We start from the raw sequence: 27,568 nt of genomic DNA on the forward strand, positions 1-27,568 counted from the left end.
GAAGTCGCAGGGAACGTAAATGTGTAACCACGGTGCTGCCATCTGTGGCGGATGGCGCGGACCAAATTTCGCAAAGACAAAGGAAACCTTTGTAGCATTAACTGTATGATTTATTTTTAACAAGATGAGCAGTAATGTTGATGAAATTCCTGTTTATAATTTTCCCAAGTCTTTTTCGCCTTCACCGTAGCAGTTTCATTATATAATTAAAATTTATTTTTGGTCCGCCAGTGAATTCTAGCGGCGGTTGCGGAAACTACGCGTGATTCACATCTATAAATGTAGCTGAAAACACAATTTGCGTATATTCATCACGCTTGGCATTATTTTAAAGAATTTTACGTTATATTCCGTGTCCGAGTTTCGTATGATGAGTGCATTTGTTACCAAGAGAACACATGAATTTGCTCGTTACCGAGGTTATATGTTACACATCTCTGGCGAGTACTGAAAGACTCGCGTTTTTTAAAATATTTAATTTATTTAAGGTATATTTCTAAAATTTTAACGCAATAACTTCCTTACATGTGTTGTTATGCCACAAATATTCACAATAAAAAATTGGTTGTCTGTAAAGTCGGTTTACGGACGATAGTTTAACGTGACAACGTCATAACAAAACATTGATGAAATTATTGCATACTTTTATGAATAAAATTGAATCACTTTTATTGAATTATCACTATTTTGTATGGATACAAAGAAGGAGTGAAATGAAATCTATAATTTAATTGATAAATTTACTTTTATTTGCACTCATTATTTCAAATATGTTTATTACTTTAACGAAGAGATTATTTTAACTATAACTTTTATACATGTTTGCAATTTAACTTCTTCCAATCTGTTTTAATCTGTTAAGGATAGGACAATGATAGGAAAAGTAGTAAACGAATGGGAGTGTATCAATTTTAATGTGCCTCGAAAAAGTCAAATCGATGGTTGTTCCAATCGAGTGGAAGAGAGATAGATGCGGCGCAAGCGTACAATGAGCATATCTGAAACTGGCGGGAAAAAATTCAACGTAGGAGGTAAATCTGAGAATTAAAAGAAATATACATAACATAAAGTATTACAGGAAATTTAACTCCCTAAACAGCAGCTTGTAGTTGAATGCTACTAGTCTCTTTATGCTACGTGCGGTATTTTAACTATATCATCCGTACATTGAAAAATAAATATTACAAAAAATACGAAAAAACTACAAAACTAAAAACTGAAGCACTTAACTATTTTAACTCTATTTTTTAAGAGCAAATGATTTGTGGTTGGATAAAGTATTTAATTTACTCAACAATATATTAATTACAATTGAAATTAGATTGACCATAGTTTCCAAAACCGGGTATGGTCACACCTTTAAATTTAGTTCAGTTTACAAAAAAACTATTTTTAAGTTTTAGATTATTCGATACCTTATATATATATATATATGCCATGATTACGACGACACTTCGGCGACGTCGAACGTTATTCAAGGATTGAATTCGATAAAGCATAATAGGAACTCGAAAAATGCTCTTAAGACTCGGTATCACGAAATGAAATAAGGAAAAAGGTTGTTTAGTCGGGAAGCTCAAGAATGTCCTACTTTTCCCACGAAGTCCAGTCTTCAATTCCTGAGAAACTCAGTCATTTCTTTGTCTTACAAAACAATAGTGAGTTACTTCTTTTTGTTCTCGCCTGAGAGAATTTTTTATTGGCGTTTCTCTTCTACGAACGACATCTGACTGCACCACTGCAGCGACTTTGTTTACCTTCCCTGAGAAACAGTGTAATGAAAAGGGATCTGAATACGTAATCATTATTATTTTGGTTTTGATTAAGTACCTTTTCAAAAGGAGCTATTCCATTGTACTGTATTCATTATTTATTTATTTTTTCTTTGGTAGTGTTACTGTTGTTATAACCATTAAGGGCGCCGTCTGGTCGGGTTTCACGTGTGTTAGTGAGGAGGGAATATAAGTGCGACGCTCGCCGGTGCTTCCAGCGCGGTATCGCCTCTAAGAACAAGGCTCTGAGCTGGCGCGCAGTCTTCTCGTCGACACAGGAAAGCTGTGAAATCTGAGCGGTGACCGTAACATTATCTGGCGGAGAAATTAAGATGAAGGTGTAGTGCAAGTTCCTTAAGTGCTTTCAAGAATCTGTACCGGTCGTTTTACACCTAAAAAAATTACTCTGGAAACATGCCTTTTAACCATTTCCAATCTTCTTAAAGCACAGTTTAAAATTCTAATCCGAAATCAAAAGTACTTTTCGGCCCTCAGCGAATTCTTAACTGCTTCTCATAAACAGCCCTTACTCGGATATCATGAGTAGTTTTGAAATAACTTTTTTTTTTCCCCCTGAAACTCTGCGCACCGTGTGTGTGCCCGGACAAACGTTGTCCTTAATTAATGTACAAAATTATGCACCAATTCACGTAATAATAACTCAGTATTATCTCGAGAAAAAAAAGGTGTATATCATCATGCATCGTGTGTTGTACAAAGTTACAATATCTTTCTTGTATTATCACGAACTGTTTCTTGGCAACTGGTTTCCAAAAGGAATCTTTTTTTGTAAAAGCACAGAAAGTTATTTTCTGTTCAGTACCTACGTGTGAATCATCGTCTGGCTCAGACTTGTTGCTTAATCAGGCAATACCGCCGCAGGGTAAGCTGCAACTGTACTGCCAACACAGCCATTGCGGGCCTCGGGGTCCGAATGCAAGATCCGGGCATCGAAACCACCGAGCAGCTCAAAAGGCGAGAGGGTGAACAGGAGGGGGGAAGGGTCAAGTTGGTAGGCAGGGTGGGGGGTCCACGAGGAGGGGTGGGGGGGGGGGGGGGGTTGGAGAGTTCCGGGCGAGCCAGGGGTCAACGAACCCGGCTGCCCGAGGAACCGGTCAGTCTGCGCTACCGTCCCGAGACCGGGTTCATAAAACTCCGCAAGGAGACAGACGCAACAGCACGACACGCGAACGAACGCAATAAAAACCACGCGGTAGTTCATCATGAAACACGCAAGTCGTAAGAGACACCGCCAAACCTCCAACTATGAAACAGTAAAATATATTATGTAATTTGCGCGGTAGGGGGGGGGGAGGGGGGGATGTGTAACATCTAACCTCTGGTAACGAGCACACTCATAAGAGTTCTCATGTTGCAAATACACTTATGAAACGAAACTCGGACACTGAAATTTAAGGTCGAATTCCTTGAAATAAATGCCGAGCGTGATAAATAAATATACGCAATTTTTTTGTCTCAACTATATTTCTGAACGCGAATCGCACGTAGTTTCCCCCCACCCGCCGCTAGTATTCGAGTATTTGTTGCACGAGCAGCTACGTCGACTATCGAATCATTCAATTCGCAGAGCGAAAATTTAAACTTCATAATGAAACGGCTCCGATAAAAGCCTAAGAGGCTCGAAATTTTTTTTATTAAACCCTGGCTTGGGGCCTGATATTCTAAAAGGAAATTTTATTAAAATACTACCCATCTGATTAAAATTCATTAAACAGTTAATACTATAAGTTTCCCTTTGGCTTTGTGAACTTTGGTTCGAGCCATCCACCACAGATGGCCGCACCGCAGTTACACATTTCCGCTCCATTCACGGAAATTACTCCTACCAAATGCTGTATACCGACAGGTGTAATGTTACACATTAAAAATTATGGCCTAATAAAGTTGACATCGAGATGGCAACTTTCTTTTCTGTTCTCTTCCCTTTAAATCCATTTAGCTAAACACACTTCCTGGCAATATCTTTTTATTTTTATTTTCTCTGCAGTATCGGTCACAAACCACCGAAAACACTCAAGTTGTTAGAATTGTTAGCGGTTTCCATTCACGCTTCAACACATTAGACCTATTTGTAAATATGATTGGCATTTTAGTGTGGTTAGTCGGCTAGCTTGTGAACAGACGCTAAACGATCCTGACTTTCACTTGCTGACGCCAGGCGCAAAGCAGCGATCTGAAGCCAATTCTCTCTCTCTCTCTTTCCTTTTTTGTGCAGTATTCGCACGTTTCAACGCAAAAAAAAAATCTCGTTTTTTGTATCTATTTTATGTCAATTCGTGTCACTTGGAGACGTGCTATCAACACCATTCAATATCGCAGCAAGGGCCCCCCGGAGTTTGAGTGGTCACGTGACTCGCCAAGGCAATTAGGGTTCGATTCCCTTAGAGATCGGGGTCCGCTGTGTATCTATTGAGAGGTCATGACGTCAGTAGCCAGGCGAAGGTGTTTTAACATAGATATTTACAAGAATAATCATGAAGAGCGGATAACGCGTAAAAAATACCGCAGTGTAAAAAATTAAAAACGTAAAGTAATTTCAATGGTTGTATAAGGTAGAAACTGCAACTAAATGACGTAAAAATTCAATACCTCAACACGGAGGGTGGAAATTATTTTGCTTCGATAGTTCCGTGAATTGGCTCATGATTTAAAATACGTTTATAACATAACCATAGTTATTTTTTTATAAAACGTAAGCGATTACTTCATTTTAATAAGTGTGATTTTAATGGTTTTTAGAGGCCAATTTATATTTCAGTTCTAGCATACATCGAGAGTATGAAATATTTTACTACTCTCAGTTTTGAATTAACTGCTTTTATACTGCCTTCGTCATAGATCTCTTTTATTTTTAGTGTGTATGTATATATGTCATAATTCAATAAAAATTGTGTTTCCATATAATAATTATGGGTTATATACTAAAAGTAAAATGTTTAACAACAGAGACTACTTAGGAAAGGTTTCAAACAACCGTACGATTACACGTTTCTAGTTTGTGGTTATATATATATATACATACAAACATACACCTTAGTTGTTGCTATTAAAAAAACATTCAATAGAGACGTATTCAACTGGTAAAATCTTTTACCAACAAATAACGGTCCATCAATTATTATTATTTTTTAGTATCGTGAGCCAAAGCACGAAATTTTGACAGAAAAATAGTTCAGGAAACTACTCCCTTAAGGCCCCCGCCTACCTGGGCACACACACGGTGTGCAGAGCTTCAGGAAAAACAACGCGATTTCAAAACTACTCAAGATATCCGAGTGGGGCCTATTTACGAATAGCATTTAAGAGTTCGCTGAGGACCGAAAAGTACTTTTAATTTCGGATTAAGTTTTTAAACTGTATTTTTAGAAGCGTTAAAATGCCTAAAACGCGTGTTTTCAGAGTAATTTTTAGGCATAAAACAATCAGTACAGATTCTTGAAAGCACTTAAGGGGCTTGCATAACACCTTTATCTTCATTTCTCCGCCATATAATGTTATGGTCACCGCTCAAATTTCACAGTTATCCTGTGACGACGAGACGAATTCGCGCCAGTTCAGAGACTTGCGCTTAGAGGCTATACCGCGCTAGAAGCACCAGCGAGCGTCGCGCTTATCATCCCGCCTCACTAACACACATACACCCCTGACGAGGCGGGCCCCTTAAACAAGGATTTGGGTTATTTAAATTAATTGAATTCATTCGCAATGCTTATCTGAACTCACATGATGCTCTAGTGAATTATGTTGGTAACAATGAGGGACACTTACTTGCAGTGCTGGGGATTTGGGCAGTCCTGTGGGAAGGTACTAATATCGTCACCTGGAACAAAAAAAAACCTCACCTTAGCATTTTTTGTTACATTATTTACATAACTACATGTTTTGCAGAAAACACATCTAACACTGACAAAAACAAGCTTGTAAGTGAATGCTAAAAGTGAATGATTACTTAAGGCTTTACTTCACACGGTTTTATTTTTATTTTAGTCATTATTTTTAATCAAGGGGATTTCTGTAAATTTATTCCAATATTTATCTTACATTTGACGTTGGGTCAAAAATTTTCTCACCATATATTAAATAAAAATTATCTTTCGAGCTGTAAAAAATCACGCAATTGGTCATAATTATGAACACGTGACTTAATACCGCTGTGAGATAAAATTTATGAAATATATGTTAAGAAAAAATTTGAGTCCAAAACATCAACTTAAAGAATACTATCGTGTTAAATGTGTTGCAGAAGACCTCGAATAAAAGAAATATAGCCAAAAAATGAAGGGAAAAAATAATAATACGTGTGAGACCGAGCCTATGTGCAGTGTTCTTATAATATAGACTACAAAAACACAAAATAATATTAAATTTTTTTAATTATAAAATTTTCTAAATACAATAAAATGTCATGTACGATAATCTCGACTCAAATTTAAGTAACTCTGCACACAACCTCCTTGTCGGAGATACGTCCAAAGAAAATTCGCTGATCGGAGATGTGTCTGAGGAAGATGAGCTCAGGTACAATCTCCTTGTCGGAAAATTGTCTGAGGAAGATGCGCTAGTTGACAGAGAATTGTTTGTGAAAAAATTTAAGTATGTTTATTGTTCGATTTTCTCACTGTGGTTCTAGATTATCGCTCTGTCTTAAAAAAAACTAGTCTTAACTAGTCTCTTGAATAAAAAATAAATAAGCAAATCACGTTCCTTTTTAATAAATCCAACGCAATCAGGCACAGACTCACGTTTGATTAAGGAAGGGGGGGGGGGGAGGCGAGCCAAATCTCACGACATCTTATCAAGGGGGGGGGGGGAAGGGGGTCGAAAAATCGCCAAAATCGTCTACTCGTCGGAGGAATATGCGCTGTTGTACAGCCTGCTTGACGGAGGCAGACGCGCCGAAGCACTCCTCCTTGGCGGTTGACGTGGCCACCGCGGTCGGTGGAGGCCCCGGGTGCGCGTGCTGGCACGCGGCCGCGTGCACGGTAGTAGAAGAGGCGGGCACGTGCACGTGACGGGCACGCAACCCCCGGGAGCGAGCCGCAGGTAACGGTTAGGACAGCGCGCGCCGCGTGACCGGAATGACGGCAGGTCGGGCGACGCGAGACACGGCCTTGTCGCGCCGAGTGTAGGCGGGACGGACCTTGGGAGATGTGCGTGTGTGGGCGAGTGTGGAACATCTCCGGAACATCTCTCGGTCCACCGATCAGCACTCAGAGCTGACGGCTGGCATTCGTTCGCCAGGGACCAACGAACACATTACTGAAATGCCGGCAACGAGCGTATTTTTTTTTCTTTATCCACATACATTCGAAGACTACACCAATGGCGGCTTCAGGATGACTTTTCGGGAGGGGCTATCGCACAAAGAAAGGTCGTAGTTGCAAAAAATGAAAGTGGTCAGATATATTGGCCTTGGAATATTATTTACAAATTACAGGTTTCAAATGCAGAACCTTAGTAGCTCCATGCAACTTTTGGTGAGATAAAAGTTTAACATACGAAATTAAATATTTAAGTTAACATAAATATACACTAATCAATAAAATTGGTCTCGGGAGGGGCTATCACCCCCACCGCCCCCCCCCCCTTCTGGAGCCGCGCTTGGACTACACTGCCGTATATGATTCTACAATGAATTGAAGTAACGTAATCGAAAGCTGTTTTCATGTAAACTTGCAAAAAAATTAACAAATATCTGTAATTTTGCATTAATAGTTCTGTTCCATATACAGAATAAATTTAAAGTGTAATTGGTTTTTGAGTTGTTTCACACGTCCCAAAGGGCTAGAATCCAATAATAAACTTGCAAAAAAAAATGTATTACCCGGAAATGTGCAACCAGGAGAGAGAGACAGAGAGTGAATGCGGCGGCAGTCAGTTCACAAATTTCACCTTCCTGATTTTACACAAGGATGTGGAGTCCAACTTGGTGTCGGAAAAAAACGCAAATTTCGCATGTCTCTGCTAATTAATTTACGAGGTCTATGTGTCCTCAACAATTAACACATTAGAGACGGCAACATGTAAAGACACAATTCCAGAGGTACCAACTTGGTAACTGCATGGCGGAAATATCGCGAGATCGTGTTGTACCCACTGCGAGAACTCACATCGCCATATTAAAAGGGGCCGGAGGAGGGGGTAAGTATTATAATTTATTTTGCTTCAAATATTTCGTGTTTTTGCGCATGACTGAAATAAATTCATTATATAACCATATTTGATTGTTTATAAACGTGTTTTCTACTAAACAAATCCTTATTTAATTGTATTTTTTTTTATGAAATTAAAGACGTCAATCGTAGCATGTACTGAAAGCATGAAATCACGTGGTATAAAATTCTGTATTAACCTTTCGTATGTAGCATTCGTCTTGAAACTCTTTATTTGTAGTATATCATTCATTATATCAATAAAAAAATTAGGTATTCCAAAAACCATAGAAATCTGAGTTTTTCAGGGTTTGGGAAATAAAGCTTTTTTATTTATTTATGAATATTAAAGTCTACACATGATTTCATGCTTTCAGTACATTCTACTATTGACATAAAAAAACATGCATTTTAAGTTCATAAAAACAATTTTAAAAAGTTTTGTTTAGTAGAAAACACATTTTATAAACAAGGAACTAAATATGGTTATGTTATGAATTTGTCAAAAAATTACTTCTGCAAGCAAGCAGAAATATTAGAAGCAAAATAATTTAGGATTCTACTCCATTAAGGAGCATCTTCTGCAAGTTTATTGTGGTTAAGTGACATAAACTGGATAATTATATGGGTATTGGCATGACAAACCATCACCAGTCTGTCCCAAAACGTTTCACGTTCATATCCAGGGACGGAAACAGGATTTGGCTTCTGTGGTGTAAGGGGATCGCGAAGCAACAGGATTCTGGAACACTCTTAATAAATACCGATGGAACTCCCTCGGGAAGATAATTTAAAATGCTAATGGGTTCATACGCCTTTCCGCCATATTAATACCCCTTACAACTTTATAATTCTTATAACAAATAAAAACAGATAAGGACATAAATACATTATACAAAATAATTACGGTTTAGCAATTTCTTGAAATTAAGTTCAAATTACTTAATATATTAGATTCAGGCTAAGGCATTAATAATCGTACATCCATTATAAGTATTTAAAATTAAATAATCCAAAATTTTACTTCAGAAATAATTTTATCCTGAGCATTATTTCACCCTTCTGCTTCCTCCTCTGTCTGCACGACTCAAAAAAAAAATCCTCAAGTGCAAATATTTTAACTCTAAACATTTATTTCCCACGCACGAGTAACGTGGTTGCACTAAATTACTCAAAGCAATTTTTTTTTCTGCTTTAAATGACCACAATTTAAGCAAGTCACAAACTGTGTAAAAAAATTATAACAGAGCATTTATGTTACAAACTAAAACTAAAGTACTAATATGACGCCGGTTACCACATTGAAGAAAGCTATAAACTGTAAAGCAGGTAAAACATATAATTATACTAAAAAGTGTCTTTTGACCCCGACGTGATTTGAACACGCAACCTTCTGATCTGGAGTCAGACGCGCTACCGTTGCGCCACGGAGTCAGTTGAAAACTTTTGTCGTCACAAACACTAACCATACTGTATAACGAAAAATAAATACGTAAATATGAGTTTTGAAGTTGGGAGAATTGCAATAGCCCGCCATGTCCGTCCGTAGTCCATCCGTCCGACCGACTGAAAACATTTCACACGTCTGCCATGATACCAATTTTTTTTTCAACGCTGCCAACTGATAAGATTCTAAAGAAAATTTACTTTTGTGTGAGTAGATTAGTTTGACAATCATGCAGCCTAAGCTATGCACTTATAAATCATTAAACTCAAATTCTTTTCCATTTCTATTTATTTAAACGTTTCCAAAGTTACCATACGTACTTAATTAACTACACCAATCAGGGCCGGCGCGTCCATATAGGCTAACTAGGCAACTGCCTAGGGCGCCAAGTAGCTGGGGGCGGCGCAGCACGACACATAACAGCTGATATCATATGTTTAACGATTATTGAAACTAGATGAAAATGGATTTTTGTAACAGTTTGGAATGTTTATATTGATATAAGTAATTATTTAAAGTCCACGGTGACCTGTTTATGATTTGTAATAAGTAAAAAAGTAAAAAAATAAACACATGCCTGCTTACATTTGATTGTTGACAAAATCTTAGGCTTACGTGATGTATTTTGAGGCAAGGAAAATTTTTTTTGGGGTGTCCGGCCGAAGCGAGGGGGGGGGGGGGGGGGGGCGGAATTAAGGTTTTTCGCCTAGGGCGCCAATTTACATTGCACCGGCCCTGACACCAATGTGACTCGGACGGTTTTTGTTACAAAAATAAACTTTTAAATGGTTACGTTTGCGTTAAAAAATAATAATGGAAGAAACCAAACAATAGAAAATAGTGCGTGGAGTCCCTCCGCGCGGAAGAAGTGAAACTTCACTGTTTACTTCGCTGCATAGCAAGAATACCACCCGCATGTGCTTGGGATCTACCGACTCACTCTCTTTCTCTCTTCTACTTTCTACCTTTGTGTATCGTTCTTTCTCTCTCCCTCTCTTGCGTTGGAATATTGGACGCTACTCGTTGCTAACGCTCGCGCTGGCCTGTAACAGGTATACATACTACGCGCATGCGTTCGAGTGCCACGCATTCACTCTCGCTCTGTCTCTTTCTATTCCCCCTCCCCAGGAGCGTTGAACGTTTAACGCAACACTGCTTTCTCCATGGTAGCGTTAAACGTTTAACGCAACCTTGTTGGAAGTCGCATTATAAGTTTCACTTCAAAAATAACATGCTTTTTTTAGGTTATAATTCAATCCATCCGTCTGTCCGCTAAAATTATGAGTTTGTCTAGCTCTTGACGGACGCAGGCGTCGAGCTATTGTTTATAATTTAATTGTTCGTTCTATGTAGGCAACTGATTCCCAGCCGCCATATCGGATGACTAGACCCCGGCCGCTAACTCGGTTAACACCGTCTTGGATGACTTTAAGTCACCGTTTTATTTTATAGAACTTTCCGTCATTTGGAACCCCGCTATCTTAGAATCTAGAATCTTCTGTCACCTCGAATTCTGACTTTTTTTTTTTTTCAAGAAATTTCCACCATCTTTGATTATGGTATCATAGCAGCCTTCTTAAATTATATAACTTAACACCATTTCTGTTTCCGCCATTTTGAATTATGTCATGTCCACCATATTGGAAAACTGTATTTAATATACAAAATAATCTGGAAAAAAAAATTGCAAATTTATAAAAAAAATATTTAATTCCTATTTTTAATATTTTTTATAGACAATGCACTATGTCATGGACCTTGCAAACCTCGGTTAGATTCTCGTTGAGGTTAATCTATTTGCATAGGGTCTTTCCGCCATGATGGCTGCTGACAAGACTGACCTTCACCACTAATGCCCAGGAATATACATTACGCCAACCAGTATAATATCGTGGCGAACATCTTGGAACCTGTTACGGAAATGAGTTCAGGCTTTCGAAGATGGCCGCATGAATGTTCATGATGAGGAACGAAGTGGTCAACCTCCTGTCATTACTGAACATTTGGTGCAGAGAGTAGATGAAAAAGTGAAAGAGACGTTATCTGACATGCTGAGAAGGTTGTTAAATCAGGCGGCAGATTTATATGGGGATGGGATTCAAAAGTTGGTTGTATGATACGGTAAGTGCCTTAATATCGGTGAGAATTGTGTAGAAAAGTAGATTAAGGTACAGCCTTCCATGTAAAAATGAAATTGTTAAGGAAAGTCTACTTGTTTATATTTATTATATATTTCAAAATGGTACTAACTTAAGAATAAATAAAAAATACGCCTCGTATATAGACGTGAACCAACTACACTTTTCACACACAAATGAAACTTTCACTTGTAAGTGACATCAACAAACAAAAGACCGGTGTGTCTTCGACGGACAGACCCGAAGACGCTGGACTGAGGGGCTGACTCCGCCGCGAAATGGCCCGCCGGTAACAGAGATTAGGAGAGGATACAAATGGAGCATTGACCGCCATACGTGAAGCCGTTTTTTTCCTGATATTCACATACCAATATGGCGGACGTTTGTTTATAATTTGTATCAGCTGTTCAAAACTCCTTTCATTAACGGATGTAGTTCAGCTGTTCGGAATAAAATTAGATTTAAAAAATTTACTGGTTAATATGATTATACATATTAAGAGTCCAAAAAGGAAACTTCATAGTACAAATGTAATGATTTGAGTTGACCAATTTAACCTCTAATACAGGTACAGCTGATGCGCTTGTAAACAAACGGCCGCCATATTGGTACGTGAAGCACTTTGAAATCCCCCTCCTCTTTTGGATTCACCACCCCTCGTCTATAATCGGACCTCATGCTCCATCCTGTGGGAAGCCTTCTTTTCACAGACGAGAGAGCCAAACGCCCGATCGTGCATCTTCGGCTTTTTTTTTTTTTCAATGTAACTCATGATAACTAATGGTAAATTAGGTTAGGTTAGCTACATTATAAATACTTTAAAACATTGTGAGCGGTTGATTTGGTTAGGATAGCTACATTAAAGATACTGTGAAATCGTGTAACCGGTTTCCTAGCCCTGGATAGCTACATATTAAAAAGTTATTTGCTAAGCAACCATAAAATGATTTTTTCAGTATTTTTTAATGTAGCTATACTTACCTAATATAACCAACCATCCAATATGTTTTAAAGTATTTATAATGTAGCTAACCTATCCTAATCGACCGCAAAATTAAATGCCACACCGGTTTATACAATCAGATGGAACGAAAAAAAAAAGCGAGCGTGAACTTCGGGTGTGGCTCTCTCGTCTGTGAAATATTTGAATATATATATATATATATATATATATATATATATATATATATACTGTATAGAAGTCGCCAGCCCAGGTTAAAATTTCTAATACGGTTTGAGGTAGTTGGTTAATTCACCGCCGCAATCGCCACCATCTCTAGGGCATCGACTTGTGGTGGTCCCTAGCGGACAAGTGTCGAACTCTTCAAACACCCCTTCCCCCTCCAGTTGAACGACCTTGAGCTGCAGTGAATGATGGATGGGTGGTGCGGGGGGAATGACAGCCGGCGACAGTGCTGCGCTCTAACGTGTAAATAACAACCTGAGACGATACAGGGCGTTACGGCAGCGCACTGCAGCGGTGAAGATCCCAAGCTGCTCATCATGCGCTCCTGAAAAAACGTAGAGTAAATCCTATCCACTCGCGACTTCTATACAGTATATATATTCAAAGGTGAAATGAAGGCTTCCCCCAATCCCTGAGGTCGGGGCAGGCGCGCCGACCAGGGAGGGCTCCGAACCACGAGGCGGCGGCCTTGACCGCCTTCGGCCGGCGCGTATCCAGCACGCATCTCGAGGCAGACGGGCGTGACGGCCGCGGCAGTGCTGCCAACCAGGGGCGCGAGACGGCGACATTCCAGCCATGCTCGCCGTCGTGTCAGGACGAGTGGGGTCTGGGCTTTGAATATATATACTGTATAGAAGTCGCGAGTGGATAGCATTTACTCTACGTTTTTCAGAAGCGTATGATGAGCAGCTTGGGAACTTCACCGCTGCAGGGCGCTGCCGTAACGCCCTGTATCGTCTTAGTTGTTATTTACACGTTAGAGCGCAGAGCTGTCGCCCGCTGTCATTCCCCGCACCCCCCATCCATCATTCACTGCAGCTCATGGTCGTTCAAGGGGAGGGGGAAGGGGTGTTTGAAGAGTTGGACACTTCTCCGCTAGGGACCACCACAAGTCGATGCCCTAGAGATGGTGGCGATTGCGGCGGTGAATTAACCAACTTCCTCAAACCGTATTAGAAATTTTAACCTGGGCTGGCGACTTCTATACAGTATATACCTATATTCAAAGGTCTGGGTAAACTTCGCCGCGTTGGTACTTGAAGTCGAAATGAGAACGACCCTACCCTTTCTTTATTTTCCCCATCTGGATAGCAAAACAATTTTTCCTTCGTCTACAGCCAAGTCGTATTCCAAGACGTTTGAGTAAGGTAGCGAATATGCACTGCCTTGTTGGGCAACTGCCGTACCCTAACTCTCGGGTCATATTCCAAAACGGGTCCTAACTGAACCCCTGTAAGGTATCAGATCGGCAGACGTTTTAATAAACGAGGACTTGTGCGAGGCTATAAACAGTTGTACTTCGTGGAATCCATCGTAATTTTAGCTTATTTTTTAAAACTATGGAATTATAATGTGAAATAAAATATTTAATTTTGGTTGTACAAGAATAAACGATGAATTTTTGGCCGTATTTATGTTTGCTGTTTTTTAAGATATTAGGGGGGGGGGGGAAATTGTAATCATAAAAGTTCCGTTAAAGTTCATTAAAAATGAAAAAATATATATACAGTTATGGATCAAATCGGCAACAGATAGGACACCAAAAATCAGTGCCCTAAAAATAAGGGACTGGCCGTGTCCTATCGTGCACTTGCAATATGGTTAGGGTACAGGTATTGCATATTCAACACCTAAACCCTTATTTTTGTGTCTTGGAATACGGCCCTAAGGTATTTTTTTTTTACGATTCTTCCTAGCGAGTTCCTTTCAAGCTAATAAACAGACTTCTAACATATTAGTCTTTACACGCCTACGATTTTCATTTTATTTTAAATTGTAACATCTTAGCTCTCGGTATACTACATTTGGTAGGGGTGATTTCATGAATGTGACGGAAATTTGTAACAAAAACGGCGCTGCCATCTGTGGCGTATGGCGTGAGCCAAAGTTCACAAAGCCCAAAGGGAAACTTTACTGTATTAGATGTTTAATGAATTTTAACAAGATGGACAGTATTTTAAAAATATTCCTTGTCAAAAATCATGTTCAAAGCTGGGGTTAAGTTTTCTTTTTGCTTTTATCGGAGCCGTTTTAGTAAACATTTACAAATTTCGTTCTGCAAATAAAATGATTCGACAGTCAACGTAGCCGCTACGGCGACGAATTCTAGCGGCGGTGAGGAAACTACGAATGAATCGCGTCCAGAAATTTTGTTGAAAATACAATTTGCTTAAATTTATCACCCCGGCATAATTTTAAAGAATTCTACGTTAAATTTCGTGTCAGAATTTCGTATTATACGTATATTTGCAACGTGAGAACACATGAATTTGCTCGTTACCGAGGTTAGATGTTACATATCAGTACACTTCAAATTCATTACGGACCTAATTACCTTCATGCTTGCCACAACGTGTAAGACGCATTGGATGGTTTCAAACACTGGATAGGTTTCCTTAATTACTTTGATTTAAATTGTTTATGTTTTTACATGACTTTCGATAAATTTTATTATTTTTCTTGTATCTCGGTCAATTTCTTTGAATATTCGACTACACAAACATTAAACTACCCTTAGTTTTAGAGGTTTGAGCGCCGTCAAAGTGGTGTTTGGAACCAACGTTTCACTCTGCATTGAAGCAAGCATCATCAGGGTTGATAAATCAACTGTTAATTTCTCAACCCTAACGATGCATATTGCAACGCAGAGTAAAACGTCCGTACAAATCACCAATTAGGCAATTAGACGTGGTTCAATCTCGAAGCCAAGATAGTTTTTTATGAAAATAGCTTTGAGCAAATGGTTTCACTTGACCCGATACTCATACTCTACTTGCTATCTATTTTTTTATTAGTAATTCAAATTTTGGCTGACTATTTACGTCGTAGTTACTCACTATAAGTTTATTTTACGAGTTTCCAAAGCTGGGTAACTTACACAGAAAATATTTTTTATACTTTTACCAAATATTCCTTTGAAAACAATTTTCCGAGAATTAATTGTATTCCTACGGTTATTTATGCACGTATACAATACATTTTTGAAAACAATACTACATATATATAGTTGCGCCTACGAAAATTGTTCAATATTGATTGATGTTAAATACAATCACATTTTTCTTTTAAACCCCTGGGAAAGATAATCGAATATTCAAAATTTGGCCTTTAATTTTTATCACGCCCAATTAAAATGCGCAGTTAATGCTGGGAAGCTATTCAGGGAACGGTTGAGAAACAACTTTTAACTATTTCCCGGGCATAAAAAATGCCCGGACAAGAATCCGTACCCAGTAGTAATACGAACAATCTTTTTTTGTAGCGATACAGTTGCTTTCAAGTAATTGTGCAAATTTACAAATAGCTTTATTTGACATAATAAATTGAGTTCCATTTACAAAAAAAAATTACAGTGTGAACAAAATTGTTTCTACGATATCATTTTCGAAATACTTTTTTTTTAATTTCACGTATCTCATACAGGTAATAAATTTGAAAGAGGAGGGAGGGGGGGGGGGAGAAGCTCGGGTGCATCGTGTAAGTTTGGTTCTGATGAGGTCACGATTGCAGTGACGTCAGACTCATGCGTCAGAGGCCGTAACGCGTAGGTCGGGCGACTGCAATCGCAGGTCTGCAGCTGAAGGTCGCCAGTACCGTTGCAAAAGTTTGAAACATCTATCCATTCCACACCTCTCTCTCTCTCTCTCTCTCTCTCTCTCTCTCTGATCTCCCTGATATTTCCTTCGCCGCAGGAATGCGAAGCGGAGTTACGCTCCCGTACAAACCTCTCGGTTTCGGACTTTAGGCCCAGGTTTATAAACTACGCGAGGAGCGCACACGACGCAAATACGCAACCAACGCAAGAAAACCACGGTCGTTTATAAATCACGAAAATCGCAAGATATCGCCAAAACAATGACTTAATTTTTTTTTTAAAACACGAAAAATATATGAAATTATCAACAGTTTGATTTAAGAGTGTTCTTTACTTTCACACGTACCAAAATTTAACAGATGATAACGTGATACATAAAATAAAAACAACAACGAGGCTTTCTATGCACATAACGTCTGCGTCTTTAAAAGTTTCCGAAAAAACTTAAAATCAAATATGAAAGTGCGTAGTTTATTAAAGGATATTTGATAACGTCATTACTGAAATATTTTTAATCTTGTTTTTCTTGCGTGGTATAGAAACCCGGCAGAAAAAAATTATGTACTTTTACAAAAGAATTCCTTAGTAAATCAATTGCCAATAAATAGTTTGTAAAACTACAAGAAATATATTGTAACTTTGAACAATACAAGGCTATGGTTAGGGCGCACATCAAATCTTAAAGTAAAATTCTTCCCACTTGTGTTAACAAGTCCGGAGTACCTAATGGAACCAATAGGCCTCTTCAATTCTGTGTTTCAACTCTGGCAAACTATTAGTGGGGACCGGAAAAATTCGCGGATTCCTTTCGAGACAGGCTGGAATCCAAACTCGTTTAGCTTAATGCTGCGTCAGTGATTGGACCGCAATTTACCTGAAGGACTCTGAGCCAATGGCAAACACTCGACAAAAGAAGTATCGAATCATAAGAATCGCAGTAAACAGGTGTCCTGAGTCGGTAGCCAACGACCAGGTGATAGTTGCCCGAGTACATAGAGAATCGTGGAGTCTATCCTAGTGGTAATTGAAACCGCGAATTTTTCCAGTCCCTAACTATTAGGTAGCGGGCGGAACGTAGACACGAAATTTTACAAAACCACACAGGGGAAAAATAAAACAGCATGGAGTTATGTCACGTGAACGCGGAGGCCAACGAAAAAGAGCTCTGTCGTCCCGACCATTTCGACCAATCCAACGGGCAGGGGACGTCGGCGTTCAAACCACTCTCGTGCAAGAAAGATTCCAATGGGAAGGGGCTCCATCCTGTTTGCCAAATAAAGCTTACAGGTTCACCCCGCTAATAATAGTGGAAAGAGCCAATCTTTCAGCATATCCATGATGTAAGCAAGAGAGAAAACAACAAGGCAGTAGGTACTCGTGCATGCGCTCATCTGAAACGGCGTGAGTTACTCTTTAATTGTGATCTTGAACCAACACACTATACAGCGCTTAGATCTTGAACCAACACACTATTCAACTCTTGCAGTTGATACCATCAGAATTCATAACGGGGAAATTCTGTATTGTATTAGTAGGGGCAGGCATTTTTCGCGAAAAAAAAAAAAAACTTCAACGTCTACTAGACTGCAACGAGATATACCCGCACCAGCGGTTTCTTCCTTGTGATTGGCGGCCGTCTGCGAGTCAAGTCGTCGCCTTGTTTTACCGAGCCACTCAAGACGCGTTTGAGTCCGCACTGACTTTCGCGTGATTGGTGTTGTAACAATCGACGTTTACCTGAGGAAAAACTCACCCAATCACGGAACACAGACGGCGCTACATTGTTTTGACTTTCAGCTGGTCCCGGAATCTTTTCGCGAAATATGCCTGCCCCTATGTATCGGCCTTAATAGGTGTTGGCAGGAAAACGTAATGACGGACGTGATATAGGCTCCAGGTGGCCGGAGCCAGTAGCGCTTTCTCGGCCAGTTGGTTGGGAGGGACTGTCTCGGACGCAACGTGTCGTGTGTGTATTGGGAGTAAAATGAGGTGGGAGAGTTGGGGGAGGGGGGGGGGGTGGTTACGACACACGGGGCAGCGTCCGTGTTCGGCGCCCACCAGCGGCGCCACGTAACCACCCAGCGACGTTGCGGAACCCTGCCCGATGACCGCCCGCGCGCGCCCGATAAGCATCTTCCCTTCGCCGCGCCGTCCGGAACAGGTTCCTTTCTTGCTGGTGCGTCGCAGTCGCCGCTGGGGAATGGTCGCAGTCTATAGACTGGAAAAATTCGCGAGTTCAATGACCTTCAGTATAGACTCCATGATCCTCTGCCTACTTTGGCAAACGGCGCCTGTTAGTTGGGTGCTGAAATTCGAGGTGCCTCAAGTGGGTAACTTGTGATTGGATACTTCTTTGACTGACGGTCTCTAATTGGCCAAGAGCAGTGGCGGATCCAGGATTTTGATTTGGGAGGGGCTTGACACAGCTGAGGCTAGGTTTTATCAAGGCAAACACTAAAACAATAGTGGACCCAGATGCTTTTGGAGGGTGCTTGAGCCCCTTAGCCCCCCCCCCCCCCCTTCTGGATCCGCTACTGGCCAAGAGTCGTACATATTAATAGTGAATAGCAAAAGCAGCACAATGGTATGATTATTTGAATTTAACATATCACGAAATGAATCCGCGAATTTTTCCGGTCTCTAATGGCATATTAGCTCCCGGCATGCGACATTTGGCGGGGGTGATTCCGTTGAACGCGACGGAAGTCGCGTGGGACGGAGGTGCTGCCATCTGTGGCTGATGGCGCGAACCAAAGTTCACAACAGGCCTAAAAAGGGCAACTTCATAGTATTAACTGTTTAGTGAATTTCAACCAGATGTAAAATACTTTAATTAAGTTCTTTGACGAAAATCACGTCCAAAAACCGGAGTTTAGAATTTCATTTCAAGTCCTTTTCGCTTTTATCGGGACCGTTTCAACATATAGGCCTAGTTTGAAATTTCTGTCTGCTAATCAAATGATCCAATAGTCGACGTGGCTGCTCCAGCATTTGAATCTAGTGGCGGGTGTGGATACCATGTATGATTCGCTTCGATAAATGTAGCTGAAAACACAATGTGTGTGTGTGTATATATCACGCTCGGCATTATTTTAAAGAATTTTCGCATCGGAGTTTCGTTCTAGAAGTGTATTTTACAACATGAGAACACATGTATTTGCTTGTTACCGAGGTGTGATGTTACACATCTCTGGCTATCACTAAAAGACTTCCTCACTCTTTTTTACTGCAGTCTGTGGTTGATTCAGTCCCCAATTACGGTTTCATCTATCCTAGAATCTCTAGTAGGGATTGAAAAATTTGGCTATTTCAGTGACTCCTAAGATGGACTGCACAACCATCTACATCCTCGGGCAAGTAACACCTTCTCATTGACTACTGACTCGTGACACCTATGTTAACTGGGGTGCTTTTGATATTTCATTTATTTTATTGAGGTTTTTTTTTTTTTAATTGGCTCAGAATCCTTTAGGTAAACTATGGCATAATCATTGAAGCAGCAAAAAATTGAACAAACGTATTTGTATTTTAGTCTATCGCTAGAGACTGGAAAAATTCGCGAGTTCAATGACCTTCAGGATAGACTCCATGATCCTCTGCCTACTTATGCAAACGGCGCCTGTTAGTTGGGTGCTGAATTTTGAGGTGCCTCAAGTGGGTAACTTTTGATTGGATACTTCTTTGACTGACTGTCTCTAATTGGCCAAGAGTCCTACATATTAATAGTGAACCAATAGCAGAAGCAGCACAATGGTATGATTATTTTGAATTTTAACATATCACGAAATGAATCTGCGAATTTTTCCTGTCTCTATCTATAGTGAAACAAATATTCGAATTTATTCCGCTCTCTACGTATACAGGGTGAGTCTGCATTCTACCGACAAACTTTGGCTACAGGCTCATCACGGCAAAATAGGTTGTTAACATCTATACGACTTAAGGTCTAAAGTGCTTCCCAAGACTGGTATCTATGCGTCTTTAAAGACGGGGATGAACAACATATTCCGTGCAAATAATAAAGTTTTAAAGATGGAACACTGCTTTTCTGGATTATATATATATATATATATATATATATATATATATAATTTGAATGAAGTTTCTACAACCACCGTGAATTTTGTCACTGTCACAACATTATTTCTCTCAAAACATTTTGGAGCAGCACCGTTATTTTCCACATATTTTTGCGACGTTTCACCACCCCCAAATTCCTTCACGGAATTCTCTGTGCTGTCATAACATTTGACATTTGACGTCGGCTTATTTTGACTTGTTTTGTGTGTGTTTGTGTATTCATCTTTCTTTGGACGTTCCTTGGGTTTCCTCTATGACGTACAGGTACAGTGCAAAACTTAAAATGACGAAGTGTCCAAAATAATGATTTAAATCAATCCTACCCCCATTGCAAGAATATAATTCAAAGATCGCTTAAAACCTCAGGACCGACGGACACGATCTTGCGATTCGCGCCGGGCTGCAGAGGAAAGTTCAAACGAGATGAGGATGTTGTTTAGCTTCACACTGACTTTTGTTTTTTCTCCATGCTGACTTCAACTGGTACGACAGGCACTGGCGCAACTTTGATTAAGTGTTGGTAATTGCGAACACGCCGTGAGGCTAATAAGCTTGCCGCCGCAGACAGCGCCTTTTTCTTCTTCTTCTTTGGGCTCCAAAAGGTCACCGAGTAGCCTCGAGGAACGTCCTAGCCGGTTTTATAAAGCCCGGTGCACACGGCCACCTTCCACGTGCGATATATACAGGGGCATGCATGAATCGCGAAAAGATTTCGAGACTAGCTGAAAGTTAAAACACTGTAGCGTAATCTGTGTTTCGTGATTGGGTGAGTTTATTTCAGGTGCATATCGATTGTTACAACACCAATCACTGCTGTTCAGTGCGGAAGCAAACACGTCCTGAGTGGCTCGGTCCAAATAAGGCAAAGACTTCTCTCGCAGACGGCCGCCAATTCCAAGAAAGAACCCACTGGCGCGTCCATACCTTATCAGTATCACAATCTAATGGAGCGTTAAAAAAATTCTTTTCGCGAAAAATACATCCCAATGGTTATTTCCAGACAACTCTCAGGCACTTCACAGGACATAAACCCCGTTGCTATAGCTGGCCTAACGCCAATACTTTCCGATGAGTTTGCAATTTCTCCTGTCCCGCAGATTGCTTTTCGAAGAGTTTTAACCACAAAGTCAAGTACAGATGAGCTTCTCTAACCAATCGTATAGACAACAAATGTAGAAACGCTGCAAACACACGGTGTTTAGAAGAATAGCCATACTTAAAATCCCCCCTCCACCCACAACACCCTAATTTTTCGTAAGCCAACGCTACCTATGCTCAGAATTCCAATAGTGTTTAAATAACGCGTTGGCACTTCACAACTGCTGACAAAATACGCGTGCTTAACTAACTGGAGGATGGACTTCACAGTGCCTTGCATACTCAGGCCTGTGACACCTTTCCACTGGTGATAGTGTCTCACTTAAGACTTGTGAGTTACTAGTCTAGTGAGTGGCTCGTAGTTTGTAAGACACATTCGCCTGGCACCAGGCTCTTCCAGATGTCTGTTTTCCCGTTGGCTGATTTTTCAGTGAGAACCTATTTTTTTCTTGTTAATCTGCACAACTGCTTGTACTTTTCTCCAAGTCGTAGATGGGCGTATCTAAATAACTGCAGGACAATCATGACCACATTTCCAGATTATGAAGGTTTTATGTCCAACTTGCGACCAAGTGCATCTGCGAAATTTTCGTATCTCTAGTTATTTTGTTACTTTTTTGGTGGCAGGTCTGATATTGGCACATGACCTGTGGGTAGGGGCATGCAAATTTCGCGAAAAGATTCCGAGACTAGTTGAAAGTTAAAACACTGTAGCATCATCTGTGTGTCTAAATTGGTTGAGTTTCTTTCAGGTCAATGTAGATTTTTACAACACCAATCACCGTGAGTCAGTGCGGAAGCAAACAAGTTCTGATTGGCCCGGTCAAATAAGACAATAACTTCTCTTGCAGACGGCCGCCAATCACAAGGAAGAAACCACTGGTACTGGTATACTTTGTTGCATTCTAATAGGCGCTCAGATTTATTCGCGAAAAATGCCTGCCCCTACTTGTGGGCCAATCTAAGATGAAGCAAACAGGTTAAAATTTTTGGATGTTAGCCTGTTGCGAAATCAATCCGAAAGTTTTTTTTTTGAGAACCCACCGTATGCCGGCTCAAGGAGGCCAACCGCTGCACCGAGACCCTCATGGCCGAGCAATGGCGTTGCAACACCACCGCCGGGAGAGATCTGTGCACCCAAGTGGCCGTGAAGCTGCCAAATGAATTATTTTTGTGTTCGACAATAGATCTTGTACGATCACTTACATCTAGAACAGACTCCACAATCCCTTGTATGCTCGAGAAAATGTCGCCTGTTCATTGGCTGCCGACTGGTAAGAACTCTCAACTGGAAAACCTATTATTCGGTAATTCTTTGAGAGTTTTTCATTGGAAAAGGAAAAAGGCTATTCCCTGTAAACCATGTGCCAAATAGCGGAATCAGCGTGTACATATTTGAATTTTATCCCATCACGATATGAAACCGCAAAATATTACAGGTCCGTAATCTGCTGTGTATAATCTGTTGAGAGACTAGATTGAATGCCATTAAACACTTCAACTGCGTTATTATTGGACCACTGGTTGGTTTTGACAAGCTCCAAACGACAAGAGACCAATAACTAGAGTCACGTTTGTTTCACGGATTCATTGGGTAGCAAAGTAGACTTTATACATCTGCGTTACTACAATGATTGGACTTTACAGTGACTGAAACAACCTTGACGACTCTGAGCCTGTTACAAAAAATAGGGGATAAAATATCCAATCACAAGAGATTGGAAAAATTCGCGGAATAATTTCGCGACAGGCTAGAATCCAAATACATTTACTTTTATGCTGCTTCATTGATTTGGCCAAATGTTATCTGAAACACTCTCCAATGAAAAGATCTCAACAAAAGAAGGCACAGAACCAAAAGCAGCTCAGTTAAACAGGTGTTATTAGCCATTAGCCAATGAGCAGGTGTAATTTGTCCGAACACATAGAATAAAATGGAGTCCATTCTAGATTAAATTGAAACTGTGAATTTTACAGTCACTTCCAATCACGTACAAGCCACCAAAGGATGTGACGTTGCTAAATAAAAAAAATGAAGCATTTTTATGGGCACGTATTTTTTCGCGAAAATATTTGGAGACTAGCTGAGAGTAAAAATATTGTAGCATCGTGCGTGTTTTGTGATCGGTGTTAGTTAAGTTTCTTTCAGACATATTTCTACTGTCGGCACGCCAATCATATAGTGATTCAGCGCGAAAGCCACGATTTCCCGACTGGCTCGGTCATGCCGAACCGAAAAGGTTCGTTGAAGTACGGAAACATCGACGTTCATTGAAATGAATCTATGGAAGAATAGTGAAGGCGGGGGGGGGGGGGGATATGCAGGACAACGCCTGGGATTTTATTACACGGGGATGCCTTGATCATGACTTAGAGACTGGAAAAATTCGCGAGTTCAATGACCTTCAGGATAGACTCCGTGATCCTCTGCCTACTTGGGCAAACGGCGCCTGTTAGTTGGGTGCTGAATTTTGAGGTGCCTCAAGTGGGTAACTTGTGATTGGATACTTCTTTGACTGACGGTCTCTAATTGGCCAAGAGTCCTACATATTAATAGAGAACCAATAGCAGAAGCAGTACAATTGTATGATTATTTGAACTTTAATATATCACAAAATGAATCCGCGAATTTTTCCGGTCTCTAATCATGACGAAGCGCGCAGCCGTTGAGTAGTGAGAGGAGGAGTAGTGAGAGGAGGAGGCGGGAGCTAAGGCGGCGGCGGACTAAAAGACCACACCTCATGTACCTGTCTCCCCGCCTGTCGCCCCGGAGAAAGTGACAGGGAGTGTTTCGTACTGACGTCTCTCGCTCGATCGCTTCCGCGCTGCCATAGGGCCTGCACGTCATTCATGTTCTTCTTTCTGGGACATGCGCCGATAGTGTTTTGATGGGACGATAGAATTGTATCCCCTCGGAAAGGGTACCTTTCATACTTTTGGTGGCGGTAGTGTAGCTGGGTAGAAACTGGAAAGGTATCCCTTTCCGATTTCTTAAAAATGTTTCGGTTTTAATGAAAATATGCACTGGAAAGTTATCACATGATTTCATAGTATTTTTAATGTAGCTATACTAACCCACCCAACCGTCCACAATATTTTAAAGTATTTTTTTATATTGCTTATGATCTTAACCTATGAATAGTTACTTACGACATGATTCCAAACTACTTCAAATGAAATGTAAAAAAAAAAAATACTTTCTTAATTCTTAAGTTATGACTTTGATTGGACTATGAGAGAGCAAAATCCTGAAAGGTACCTTTTCCGAGGGGATGCTTGCGTTGCGTAATTTATACAAACAAGTATTTGAAAACGTGGTTAACCGAACTTTTCTTTCAGCGTCTTCCGCACGCCCGGGCGTTAATGCGTACAGCGGAGGCCCCCGTGCGACGCAGCATACATGCGTCCTCAAGTTGCGTGGAACGAATAACAGGTTCTTTTAAAGGAACGGTCCTGGAATCCGTAGGGGCGGGGCGAGGTCGGAACGAAAATTAGCTTCCTACCTCGTCGGTCCCGTTATCACATGTTATTTTCGGACGCTGTCCAGTTGTCCACCGCCACGAGCGGCTCGAAGGCCGGGCAGCCGTTTAGAGAGCATCCCCCCCCCCCCCCCGGGTCATTCTTGCACAAACCGGACCTTTCAGACTTATGTTTATTTGTCTGATTTTCTGTGAAAAATATTTACAGACATTCGTATTAGAGAAACTTTCAAAGATTTTACTGCCTCATATACCTAATGCCGCTATTTCATAAGAATTTGATTGTTAGCATTTATAAACACTATCCCAAGCATAAAATACCAGGAAAGATTATCAATATTTTTTTTAAAGACAAATAAGCAAAATCATAGTACAAATGTAATATAGCTAATTGGCTTTTAAAAAAGTATCTTTGAAGATGTGTGTATGTATGTGTGTATATACATATATACACACACACATCCTGATTTTCTGGGGGCCATTCCAAACCCCCAGGCACTCCAGATATGGCCTCTCTCCAAAATTTACAGCTGCCGCTGCTGTTAACACTGTGAAAAAAATTTCATGTTGGTTTTCCGGAGAATACTGGTTACAAACTAGCCATGGATTTCTTCGTAAATTGACGGGTAGTGAGTTTCTTTTTTTTCCTTCGAGTTTGAGCTCGAAAGTCATCTCGGTGTCTTTAAAAGACCTTTCGGGGCGTGGTCAAGCACCAGTTAGTTCCACGATGTAGTGTGTGTTGCAATGTAGGGGCGGATAGTCTTCAACTACATGTCGCAGCATTCCGCCTCCTAACCATTCCCTATCAGTAGAGACCTGCAAAATTCGCGGTTTCGATGGCCTTCAGGATAGACTGCACATACCCCTATCCACTCGGGAAAATAACGCAAGTTCATTGGCTGCCGACTTGTAAGTCGTCTCAGCTGGTTTGTCTGTGATTCTATCATTCTTTGGTTGAGGGTTTATAACTGGTTGAGATTCGTCCAGATGTACAGTAAGCCAATAGCAAAATTATCTAAGAGGAATATGTGTTTGAATTCTAGCCTATCACCGAATGAATCCGCGAATTTTGCAGGTCTCTACCTATCAGTAGAGACAGGAAAAATTCGCGGATTCATTTCGTGATATGTTAAATTTCAAATAATCATACCATTGTGCTGCTTCTGCTATTGGTTCACTATTAATATGTAAGACTCTTGGCCAATTAAAGACCGTCAGTCAAAGAAGTATCCAATCACAAGTTACCCACTTGAGGCACCTCAAAATTCAGCACCCAACCAACAGGCGCCGTTTGCCCAAGTAGGCAGAGGATCATGGAGTCTATCCTGACCGTCATTGAACTCGCGAATTTTTCCAGTCTCTACCTATCAGGGGTGCGTTTGTGCTCGTGCTTCTAGCGCGGTGTCTCCTCTCTGAACCGGCGCGCAGTCTTCCCGTCGTGCATGGGACAACTATGAGGTCTGAGCGTTATATGTCCTTAGAACTAGCGGTATGCTGTAAATTCCTTTGGGTGTTGTCGAGGATCTTTACCGGATTTTTCATGTCTAAAAATTTTAACCTGATAAAGAAACACGTTTTAGCTATGAAGTAGCTTGGCTTCTGGGTTGTAGCTGCGTCCTTGGCGAATAATTCACCGACGTTTCGGTCGACATTGCAGTCGCCATCATCAGGGAGCAGTTACCTACTCCAAGGATATTACGGCTACAATCCAGAAGCCAAGGCTACTTCAGACAATGGCCGTGAAAGCCTGCGAACATTATTACGTTTAAGCTATTTTCACTCTGAAGCAAAAAGTACAGTTAAAAAACGAAATACGGAAACAATTTTTTTTCTATCCGCCCTCGGCGTGGTTTTGAATGCTTTGTTCGTGAACGGTTGTTTGATTTTCCTGAAGCTCTGGACCACGTATGTGCCTGTGGGCAGGCGGGGATCTTCAACTACCAGGTATTTAGGCCCGTTCTACCGTGGCACTGTCGCGTCTGTTGCTTCCACGATGTTCGAAATGTTAGTTCAATTTAAAATAAAATTATCATGCTACGAAATCATGTCACGGACATAATTTACGTGTGTGATAAAAAAAAACGACAAAGTGCCGATAGGACACTAGGTATTCTTGTACTTGAAACAATATTATTAACGTATTTAGAACATAAACAAACAAGGCTACACACCACATCCAAGTACTCGAGTTTATATTTGTCGCACGCAACAACGTAAACGTAAGAGCTCAGCACTGCCGGAGCTAAACCCGTGCGGGTCCGTCTACGTCTTGCGCGCTGTTTTAGAAACCCTTGTTCCGCGAGGTATCCGTCTCCCGTTTACGTTATACGTAGAGACCGGAAAAATTCGCGGGTTTCATTTCGTGATATGTTAAATTTCAAATAATCATAACCATTGTACTGCTTCTGCTATTGGTTCACTATTAATATGTAGGACTCTTGGCCAATCAGAGACCGTCAGTCAAAGAAGTAGGTATCCAATCACAAGTTACCCACTTGAGGCACATCAGAATTCAGCACCCAACCAACAGGCGCCGTTTGCCCAAGTATGCAGAGGATCATGGAGTCTATCCTGAAGGTCATTGAACTCGCGAATTTTTC

At 40.6% G+C, this 27,568-nt stretch overlaps 1 protein-coding gene and 1 non-coding gene across 4 annotated transcripts in view; both read right to left on the reverse strand.

Annotated features, from left to right (window-relative positions):
• LOC134539252 (cuticlin-4) overlaps positions 1-27,568 on the reverse strand; it is a 156,534-nt gene that overhangs the window by 33,414 nt on the left and 95,552 nt on the right. For all 3 annotated transcript variants that reach the window (XM_063381067.1, XM_063381069.1, XM_063381068.1), the window contains exon 3: positions 5,562-5,613. In XM_063381067.1, coding sequence (XP_063237137.1) covers positions 5,562-5,613 — 52 coding nt within the window. The remainder of the gene's footprint in view (positions 1-5,561; positions 5,614-27,568) is intronic.
• Positions 9,308-9,379, reverse strand: Trnaw-cca (transfer RNA tryptophan (anticodon CCA)). The gene has a single exon. It is a non-coding gene; the product is annotated as a tRNA-Trp (tRNA).

The sequence above is a fragment of the Bacillus rossius genome, chromosome 15 (assembly GCF_032445375.1).
Source record: "Bacillus rossius redtenbacheri isolate Brsri chromosome 15, Brsri_v3, whole genome shotgun sequence".
In the NCBI taxonomy this organism is placed as follows: domain Eukaryota; kingdom Metazoa; phylum Arthropoda; class Insecta; order Phasmatodea; family Bacillidae; genus Bacillus; species Bacillus rossius.